Here is an 11363-nt window from a genome sequence, read left to right on the forward strand (position 1 = left end):
TTGTTCAGGGCAAAAATAACTATTATAACTATATATTGTAAACAAATGAATCAACAGCTATTATGAAACCGTAATTAGTCCAATCAGCAAGGAATTCCCTGATTTTAATTTACATTATAAAAAGCTGTTATAAGCGTTTCAGGCAACTAGGTGTGATTTTTATTTTTTATTTTTATTTTTTTATAAAACCCTACGTGGTGTTCAAACAGACGGAAGTGACCCATTTTCGGGGGAAGAGCTCTACCTGCTCCGTCGGCGGTTATGTAATAACGGCCAGGGGCTGTCAACAAAAAACAGGTCTGAGAGATTTCTGTAATAATTGTCACATGTGATCAGAAGAAAAACGTTAACACAGCTTTTTTTGCGAAGCAGATTACGAGGGGTGAAAAATGAGAGCATCAGTTTGTGGTTTCCCTCTGGTGTCTTGAGTTGTTTCTGGTGTTTGTGGTTTTAACTTTTCTTCTGGTAAAATAAAATGGCGACGCTCCCTCCTGGGGCTCGTTGGGGAGCGTTCACCAGCCAGAGGTTTGCGCGAAACTGTGGCAAATAATTGATCTACAAATCATTATTTGGTTGTTTCACCACTAAAAAACGAATGACAAATCCACGCTTTGCGTAAACGTTGCACTCCCATACACTACGAATATGCGTACACGTCGCGCAAAAATGCGTAAATATGGGGACGCTCCCACTGTCCCTGACACCAAACAGACAAATTAATACTTGAGGATACTGAGGGGTCATAAATAGTTAGTCAGCAGATGAACTTCCTCTTCTCGGGCAGCCACAGCAGCGGCCTGTAGCGCGACAACATGCCGTCGTCCCTGAAGGACTCGCTTGAATCCGGGCTGGACTTCATTGAATTCCTGGGAGACAGAGCCTCAGCGAGCAGCAAGAAGGAGCTGCAGGAGATCTACAACTCTGAGTTTAAGGGCAGGTGAGACCGCCACATGTGTCAACGTCTCAGCTGCATTTGTTAGACTGGACTGTGTGTGACCCCCCTCTCCTCTCCTCTCCTCTCCTCTCTTCTCTCTCTCTGTCTGTCTTGTGTTGCCATGTTTCCAGAGAAGGGATAAAAGACGCCAACTTTTACAATGTGTTTTATGCTCTGAAGAAATTCAACAAAGTCCACGTCAAAAATGGGAAAATCTACATCAATGGCAGACCACAGGTACAGTTACCTCTGTCTAGTTGCTGAATGTGGAGATGAGTCTGAATATGTTCTGTTGTTTTTTATGTGTGCTGCAACTATGGAAAGAAAAAGAAAAAGGAACTATGATGAGGAAGTGTCATGTTTTTTTCCTATCTCTGCTGCAGGTGCGAGTGTACTGTGACCAGTGGAGGAGGCCCCGGGCCCCTCAACCTCAGTCTCCCAGCTCTGACCCTCAGAAATCAGAGACGCCTACATCCTCGCCATCCCACTCCGCCCCGGTGACACCTGTGCTGACCCCCAAGAAGAAGCTGGCCACAGAGGTACTTCGCAAGTTAAAGGTGGACAGGTGAGTACAGCACTGTGGGCCCTGTGGGGGACACTGATAGAGCCACAACAATATAATGGATTAACTGATTAGCTGATATAATCAATTTTGCATTTGCTGTTTCCACTTTGGCAATTCCAAGGGTGTTTTTATTTTGATTATTGAATATCTTTGGGTTTAGGTTGGGTTCAATATTTTCATACATTTAACAAACATAAGGAAAAAATGATTAATGCAGACAATAATGGGAAGCTTAATTATAAGCTGTATTTTGCAGCCCCTCAAACATGTACCGCTTCGCTCTTAACGACAACAAGGTCAAGTCAGGTAGATTTTTACAACCTATTCATAAAAAAATGTGATTACATTTGACTCCTCTGGGGCAATTGTGCAACAGTGACAAAGCCGGAGCTCTGTAACATGTGAAACATGGAGCTTTGTGAGATGTTGCGTCAGACTGCACTGTAGAAACAACAGCTGTTCCCAGAGGTGTTACGGCAGAGGGGTGAAGAGGCTACGAGAGGAGTGGGAGGGGCTGTTTTATCATGCTGGTGGCTTTTGAAGATGCACTTGGGTTAGTTTGGTTTGCACTTTTACAAGAAGGTTCAAACCTGGCTCGGGCCTTTCTAGTGTGTATGTTCATGTGTCTGTGAAGGCTTCAGGCTAAAAGGAGTGAAAGTAATTGTGTATCAGGTTCTTTTATGTAGCCTTAGGTAGATTTGGTGTGCAGTTTGAAAGAACAAGACATTGGCACAATTTAATTTCAGGGGACTGGCAACCCTTCCAGTGTGCACCCTACACCTTGTCCAATGACAGGTGGGGCAGGTACCAGCCCCTCTGCAAAGGATAAATGGGTATAAACTATGGTGGCAGTGTGATTCATCAATTACTTATTTGGTCCATATAACAGCAAAAAATGAAATTCACAATTTCCCGAAGCCTTGCATGATGTATTCAGATAGCCAACCTTGTGTGAGCAACTGTCCAAAACCCAAAGATGATGCAACAAGACAATTATTTAAATTTTCAAAAATGTTGATAATCTAATCTATTAAATGATTAATTGTTGCTACTCTGGTAAAGCACAGCAGATGAATGAATGGATAAGAGTTCCCTGTGGGGACGCATCAAACTCTGATGAGTCATTCTGCGGCTGAGATCCTATAAAGTCATCTGAGATAATTATTTCTCCTAATTTTCCTTATCACAAAGTATTCTTTTTAAAGAAATAGTTGATGTCATCAGTTGTCATCTCTGTCCTCGAGCAAGGAAGAATAATTCAGATCACTCTGTAACATTAAAAAATAATTGATTGAAACCCTTGAGGAAAAGTAGTTTGTGTGTGATCCAAATTGAATTCTTACCCAAACAGTAGATATTGTCACATATTTTGGCTTTAATTTCACAGTCGACAGTCTAGAGATGGAAGGGCTTGGAAGTGATGGCATACAAGTTCAGAGTTAATCTAGAAAAGCTATAGATACGTGATATGTGCCATATATCAACCACCAGGATTCACCATTAATTGATAATAGCATAATACCGTCCTGCAGCTTGATCCTCTGTCTCTCTCTCTCTCGCCCTCTCACAGGAAGATGCTGATAGCTGACAAGGGCGGCATCGAGATCACCTCGGACCCCGTGGCGAGCGGTGGAAAGGTCCAGTTCACTGTGGAGCGCCTGAGGGAGTTGTTTGTGGTCAAGTTCCACATCGAAAACAAGGGCACCAACTGCATCTACTTCACCTTCTACACTGCCCTGCACAGGATTCGCTGCTTCACTCTGGAGGATGAGAGGAGAGTGACCAGAGCCTGTCCTCTCTTCCTCTGTCCTGGTGAGAAGTCTTTTTCTCTCTCTGAGTTGACTGAAAACATACTGAAGTGGTGCTTACAGCCCCCTCCTGCTTCTTCCCTTTCTGTCTGCAGGGGAAAGCTATGAAGTCATGGTTCGGTACACACTGAGTCATTATGGATATTTCCCTGCCACAATGTACTTTGAGTTCTGCCCAGATCTTCCTGGATCTGCGCCCTTCTGCATTGTGAGGGAAATGGAGGCTAATGCCAGAACCCCACTGGCTGTGGAGCTGGGGCCCGTGGCTCCTTACAAACCATTTCAGTTGGTCACATACAAGCCAGTGGAAACAGTGATAGTGGAGGGAGTGCCTCCAGAGAAGTAAGTTAAAGTTAAAAATGAATTGTAAAACACTCTAAATCTCACGATACAAATTAATCTAAATGAATTTGTATGGCCAATTATTTAAAATGATGCCTTCTTACAGCCTTAATGAACCTCAGCAACAGGAAATCTTCTATCACAGACCCCTGTTCAAGTGCCTGGGAGTTGTTTGAAACGATTTTATTCACTTTTAATTGAAATTGATCAACAAACTGACCCAGACCAGCCACTGGTATTGTGCTCTATTCTTGCTGAATACAATAATAATGAGTATTGTGTTGTGTTTTTTTCCATCTGCAGCTCTGTTGTGCAGCATCTAAGGACAGCAGTGAAATTAGGAGACTACAGGTACCCTCCTTACCTGAAGGAACTGGCTAAACAGAGGATGGAGGACTCGGAGTACCTCTCGCCAAATGCCAGGCAGAAACTTCCCTCAGTGAAGTGAGAGAACTGACGACAGATAACCATGCCTTTGACGAGTTGGGTATCGTAATATGAATGATCTGCTCTTGAACACGATGTCTGCTCTGCCGTCTGTGTGTCCAGAAACCTCCTCCACTCTTCTCTGAAGATGAAGAACTACTCCCACCGATTTCACCTCCTGCTGCACCTGGAGGAGATCCAGATGGAGGTGGACGTCAGGAAGTACGACCTCCGCAATCAAACCATGACTCAGGACCAAAGCAACAGAAAACTGCTCACGCTCAGAGTGAGGAAATCTCAATCAGAGTACATTTAAATCAGCAACAACAACTAAGTCACTAGAGTCAGAAAGTTATATTAGACTAGTACCAGTCACCAGTGCAGCAGCAACTGATTACAAAGATATCTTTCTGAAGCAAAGTGGCCAATGTCACACAGATGACAATACTACAGTCTGCAGTAGACCTGCATAAAGATCCTACTGAAGTACCTACTGTATGTACTACAGTTGTGAAATATCCACAAAAAATCTTTAAAAATTAAATAATTCAGCTTCAAATTCATTTAGATTGAGCCTCTGTATATGTCTGTGGAGACAGATTGTCCATGTGTTCATCAGTCATATGACAGGTCTGAAACATTCATGAACATCAGTCATATCTGAGTGAAAACTGATATAAACATAAAAGAGTCCTGGTGAATGCTGCCCAAGAACAAAACTTTGCATGACTGGTTTTCACACGAGGCTTGTTGTCTTGTTTCTTTGCTTCCTTTCAATTACTTTTTTATTCTTGTTGCTTATGATAATAATAATGATAATAATAATAGTATGTAGTTGGCGTCTCAGTGCTTGCTGATCTACTGTGAACTCAAAAATGATCTGTGATTGAAACTTAACACAGACCAATGTTGATACTCTGCAACAGGTTCCTGGCGTTGCTGAGAATCGGCCATCTGTACTTCGAGGCGACTGTCTCAGGGTGTCCAAATCTGAGGACACAGTTGAGCCCATCACTGTGTACAACGGATACGTTCACAGAGTGGAGCTGGATAGTGTGAAGCTGGGCTTCTCCAAGAGGTAAAAGCTGGACTAAGGATTTTTGTTTAGTTGAAAACCCCAATGAAAAAAAAAGGACCAAATCCACATGTTCCTCTGTTTTTCTGTTCCTCTGTCAGGTTGCTGCAGATATTCATCAGCAATATGAAGTTTAATGTGGAGTTTACTCTCAACCGGTTCCCCTTGAAGCTGCAGCATCGGGCGGTGGACCTGGCAACAAAGCATCAGCTTGAAGAGGTGCTGTTCCCATCTGGAGCAGCGGTGGCCAATCTCACCATGCCTAAACTCAGGTCTGGTCCCCACAGACACACAGAAACCATGCACACATGAAATGAAAGACACAGTCATCCTAAAATAGTGTATCCCCAGCACTTGCAGCACAGAGAAGCTGAAACTATCTGGCATCAGTGATATAAGACGATACAAACTCTAAGTGAGGAGTGTGTGAGGTCTCCCTGGGTGCCCATCCATCCTGCTCACTGGAGTGGATCCTCTCTTTGGTTAAACTGACCTCAAGTAGATGTGGTGAAATGTTGTGTCGGCTGAGGTTCAGCAATACAAAGCCTTGTTTTGTGGAACAGTCAAAGTTCAGCGTTATCTGCTCAGACCTGATAGTAACAGACTTATGTCCTCTTATCTGTTCACAGGCTACAGAGACTCAATTTAAACATGACACAACATCATTTAAACATATCCCAAAAAACATCTCAGTCTCTATTCAACATCCCTGTTTAAGTGTTAAATATATCACCAGTGTGCAATCTGCCTGTCACATCACTCTACAGGATGTTTAACGGTCAGCTGGAAAACAACCCAGAGCAACATGCTGCAGTCCAGCGCATTGTCGCTGGGTCGTCCAAACCAGCTCCTCATCTTGTGTTTGGGCCTCCAGGAACTGGAAAGACAATCACTCTGGTTGAGGCTATGAAGCAGGTATTAAACACAACGTGGATAGTTCTTACAAGGCACTGAATTCTTTTTTCAACACCTCAGGGAATGTATTGTAAATACATATTTATAATGGTAAAGTTGAATTTAAGTCAGAGCTAAAATATCTTTCCTTGCCTTCTGCTTCAAGCAAACATCTGGTTTTGGTTTCTTCTGTGTGATGATAGAATATTAAATATTTTCAAGGTTTTCTCAGACAGAAGAAGAAAATGTATGACATCACCTTTTGTTGTTATGATTTTCTTGTTAACAGTTTTCCAGTTTCCAGTTTTTTTTTCTAAGCAGTTAACCAAGAAATAATAAGCAGATGGATCTGTTATGAAAATAATCTTTATTTGCAACCAGGTTCTCTCTTTTTTTTCTCTTAATGCGTGCGACCTACCAATTTGTTTTTGTTTTTAACCAGATTTTAAAATGGTTATCACAGTCATCTGTCACCAGCCATTGTGTTGTTGTTTGCTTTTGTTGCTATGGAGACACCAATGTGAGTCATATCAGGTCAGATCAGACCCCACCCAGAAGAGAGAGGTGTATTTAGTCATACGATGAAAGAAGGGGCAGCTACAAGAGGGACATTTATTTATATTATGTCATGTTAAAACATGCAAATGAGGGAAATGAATAATAGGCTGTAATGGGTGTCTAAGATCAACCAAGTGGTCATTCCAGTTCCCAAACAATTTCAGTAATGCTCAAATGTGTTTTTAACATGCATGATTATACAGTAGTTTCCTAGACTTGACTACTTAAAACAACACAATTGTTCTTATGTCAGTAAGTCCTGAGTAATGAAATCCACTCTGCTCGCGTTGCCAGGTCAGCAAGGCAGATCCGTCAGCTCACATCCTGGCCTGTGCACCTTCAAACAGCGCATGTGACTTGCTCTGCGAGAGACTGATGGCTCACATGGATCCTCATCAGGTTTACCGCATGTACGCCAGCAGCCGAGCCCCCAACAGCGTCCCAGCAAACCTGCTGGTGAGCATCAGCTGCCTTTCCCTTTATTTGCACAGGATAATCCATTTACAGGCTACAAGCCAACCGAGGTATCATTGTTTGTAAATTGTCCTCGAGCAGATATGAACCGTCCTGTGGCAACGAGTAATTTTATCTTATCAACATAATCTTTATCCGTGTGTAGGATCTGTGATGTTTTAGAGTTTTGGCAAAAAACTGAAACCGAAAGTAAAGATGTTTACATGTCACAGTAACTCAAGCAGGTACTCTATCTCCCCACATCTTTAGCAGCTTCCACATAATCACAGTGTTTATCAGTGAGTTTACTGGCTTGAACTGAATGGGTGACTGATTACATCTGTTTTTACAAACAGGAGGTTGACCTTGAATGTAGATGAAGTTTGTTTTTTTCACTTGCTGTCGAATCTTCTGGTTCATCTAGAAACATAGCAACTGGGATGAGAAACAAGACGGCTTTGTGTATCCAGAGAAAGAAGTTCTGATGAAATACACAATCATAGTTACAACTATGATCACAGCTGGACGGTAAGAGCCAGTTTCTTTATGATTATCCTCAGAAATAAAAGATGCTTTGATTCTTTCTATTGTAAAATTGTGTTTTTGTTGTGTTTCTGTTTTCAGACTTGTGTCTGGAGGAATCCCAGTTGGTCATTTCACTCATGTGTTTGTGGATGAGGGAGGCCAGGCAGTGGAGCCGGAGTGCGTCATTGCTATTGCAGGTAAATCTGAATATCTGAGTCATCATTGTGCCAGTGTAAGTTTTTGTTTTCAGTGGAATCTTAAATCTTCAAAATCCCACATCCTTTTCAGTCAAATTAGGAACAGGTGTATTTTAAAGATGCATCTGAACAAGCCGATCTGACATCAGACAGGATTTCTTTCTGAGATATTTCTTTGAGTTAAAAGAAAAAATCTTAACCAAAATAAAAAAAATAACATTAAATGTAAAGTTTTCACACACAAATTATATTTCAGACTGTGCCAAAGTTAATCAATTACAACAACAACCACAATAGAAACAATTCCTCTGTTTATGGACAGTTCTGTCTCAGACCAAGAGCTTGTGAGAGAGTGGTAGAGCGGACTGGGTCACAGCCTCTCTGCTGGTGCAGTTCAAAAGGTCAGGGACAAAACTAGGAATGTGAGGAATGTGGGGGACAACGCTTTGGGTTTGTAAATATGTCCATTTTTGCAGTTGCAGTCGCAATCTTGCTGATGGCTGTGGGAAGTCTGCATAGCTGTTAGACTGGTGATTTATAGACCTTGAACCTGGCTAGCTGCAGATTTGTCTCTGTGGACGTGCCACACAGGTCAAGATTTCAACTGACACTGTTAATGAAACAGATTTTTCTTGCTTCTCACTGGGGGACTTGCTCCTTCGGTGCCGCAGGTCTGCTCAACCCAGAGCAGGGTCAGCTGGTCCTGGCAGGAGACCCCAAGCAGCTGGGACCGATCATTCGATCTCCTCATGCTCTGCAGCACGGACTCGGTGAGACATCATTCTGTCTTGATGTACACCGTTGTACTTGGCGACCGTGTTAATGTGTACAATGTGCTGTTTGTTTGTTGGAATGATCCTCAGGGCTTTCTCTGCTGGAGAGGCTGACGACAAGCAACAGTTTATATCAGAAAAGTTCAGAGTCCGGACACTTTGACACCCGCTTTGTCACCAAACTGCTGCGAAACTACAGGTACGTCTGTGACTTGTCACATCCATCATCCACAGATTTAAATGAAACTCTTGAGCTTTTTGTTTTCTCCTTCTTACTTAGGTCTCATCCTGCCATTCTGAAAATCCCCAACCAGCTTTTCTATGAGAATGAGCTGCAGGTGTTCGCCGACCAGTGGGACCGTGAGGCTTACTGCGACTGGGAGTACCTTCCCAAAAAGGTCTGGTGGCAAGGACATTTTTAATTTTACAGAAAATCAGACATTATCTCAAGATCTAACTCATCCTGATTTACAGCTAAGAACTCTGACAAGTACATCAGTGGCTCCACATTCAATATCTGTACTTGTCATATTTTATGACCGACTAGTAGTCTCTCTGTAGTCCCTGAACTTTATGGAAGTGCAATAGTAAATCGCATGAGTGTCCCTGTAATTGTAATTAGTGTCATAAAGCATCAAGACTCATTATCTAAATGAACTGGAGACAGTAACCAGCTTTAGAAAGGCACAGGGAACAAGACAAATATTATTAGGACAAATTAGATCTCATTAGGGAAAAGAAACCTAGTTTGGAAACAAACAAAAAAAAGGCAAAAATTAAATTATATGAAAAAAAAAAATCAAAAGTCTCAGTCCTGGGAGAGCTGTTCTGATCTTTTAGGATGAGACGTAAACAAAACGCACAAATCACCAAACTGCATGTAAACCACATGGCTAACAGTAACATGGCAGCTGCCTCACCCTCACACCACTACAGGGTTTCCCAGTGATCTTCCACGGAGTGATTGGGAAAGATGAGAGAGAGGCCAATAGCCCGTCTTTCTTCAACGTTTCCGAGATCGAAGTTCTGGTCGACTACCTCACCAAGCTGATGGAGACACAAGGAAAGAAAGGCATCCCCAAACTCTCTGCAAAAGACATCGGCATCATCGCCCCCTACAGGAAACAGGTGAGTGCGCATCCCGTGTGTGTATGCATGTCGTAGATGAGGAGTAAAAATTTAAACCGGTCATTGTCGATATGATTGCTTCTCTAACAGGTTGAGAAAATCCAGAAAGCCTTGAAATCTGTCCCAGCCCTGCGCCCACTGAGTGATCTCAAAGAGCTCAAAGCAAGTAAAATGGATGGTCCTCATTTTCTTATTTTAAAAAATTGAGGAACCCCTCTTTCCTAAACTGGCCTAACAAGGTTTTTTGACCCTTCCAGGTCGGGTCTGTGGAAGAGTTTCAGGGACAAGAGAGAAAGATCATCATGATTTCCACTGTCCGCAGCAGCATCAACTATGTGAAGATGGACAAAGACTTCAACATTGGATTCTTGTCGAGTGAAAAGGTTTGCTGCGGCCAGTTGGATCATTACATTTGTTTTGTCATCCAGATTTTAATTTCTTTTCTTTCCATGCTCTCTGCAGAGGTTCAATGTGGCTGTGACAAGAGCCAGGTCTCTGCTGATCGTTGTGGGAAACCCTGTGATCCTCAACAAGAACCCCACCTGGGAGAAGTGAGTCAAAGCTGGACACAGGAGATGTTTTTTAGCAGCGTTAGGAGACAGAACAATGTCAGGAAATACAGCAACAACAGCATTTTCTCAGCCGCAGACACAGAGTCAAGAGACATTTGTTCAAATGTGATGTGATTTATTAAAAATGTTTTACATTTTTTCCCCAAATTCAACACTGAGCTCTTGTTGTACTTAATTTGTGGCATTTCATTTGCAGGTTCATCAACTACTGCATCGAAAGCAAGGGTTACACAGGATTTGACTTAAAAGATGCAGACGATGAAGATGAAGTTGTGTCGAGACTTGCAACTCTGAAGATAAACGTGGATTCTGAAAGTTAGTGCATAATATACATATACACATATAATATACATATACAGTATATATGTTAGTATATAAGCACAGTGTGACTGACACAAATTACCTCAAGAAATGTAATAACTAGCTACAGTTGGAAAAAGTGCTGAGTTAGTTAATTGCATATGGAGAAAACAGGTCTGGAATTGCAGCTATGATCATATCCACTTGAGGGAAACATGACTTTTGTGACTTTGTGTGTTATTTGTTGTGTGTCTCAGGTCCCGTAGCAGAGGAAAGCCCCCTGCAGCAGTACGTGGACCCAGGATGGAAAAACAAGCACTAAAATCTCCTTTAAAACAACACACACTAAACAGTTAGCAGTGAAATCCTTAAAAGACTTTAGATTTGAGTACAGGGTACATAACCTATTTCATTTTTCCCCTCTTTGTGCAAATTGGCATTTATTCTTTCAGAATATATCATTTTCATAAACTTTCTAAGAGCAACTTGCATATTCTGGTGCAATAAACGCTGCTCTGTTTTGATGACAACGCTTAAGTGAATCAGTGAATCTTTGGTCTTTGACATTTTGCTTTCTCTCTTCAGTGTCTTATAGTTAATAAAGCTGCAGCTTAAAGCAGGTTGAGTCATTTTTAACACTGCTGCACACAAGCATTTCACTTAGAAATGATAGTAAAATCTCTCAGGAATTTATCACTGATTGTCCTACTGGTTATGCACTGAACTAGTTGGTCTCCATTGCTTTTTTCCATTTCTGATTGGAGTGAATAAATAAAAGGATTTGCACACTGTCATAACTGACCATGAAACCAC

The 11363-nt window shown here is 42.0% G+C and overlaps 1 protein-coding gene across 1 annotated transcript; it reads left to right on the forward strand.

Moving 5' to 3' along the window:
- Positions 1–287: 287 nt before the first annotated feature.
- mov10a (Mov10 RNA helicase a) lies at positions 288–11338 on the forward strand. The gene is made up of 22 exons (XM_083972696.1): positions 288–937; positions 1066–1171; positions 1318–1499; positions 3070–3311; positions 3403–3649; positions 3953–4093; positions 4199–4361; positions 5002–5153; positions 5252–5422; positions 5918–6065; positions 6897–7058; positions 7480–7583; positions 7680–7777; positions 8449–8547; positions 8641–8749; positions 8831–8948; positions 9487–9678; positions 9769–9840; positions 9936–10061; positions 10141–10229; positions 10447–10565; positions 10808–11338. The coding sequence occupies exons 1-22, from the start codon at positions 813–815 to the stop codon at positions 10870–10872; spliced, it is 3030 nt and encodes a 1009-aa protein (XP_083828822.1). The 5' UTR covers positions 288–812; the 3' UTR covers positions 10873–11338.
- The last annotated feature ends 25 nt before the right edge of the window (positions 11339–11363 follow it).

Source organism: Trachurus trachurus, assembly GCF_905171665.1.
Source record: "Trachurus trachurus genome assembly, chromosome: 5".
Taxonomy (NCBI): Eukaryota; Metazoa; Chordata; class Actinopteri; order Carangiformes; family Carangidae; genus Trachurus; species Trachurus trachurus.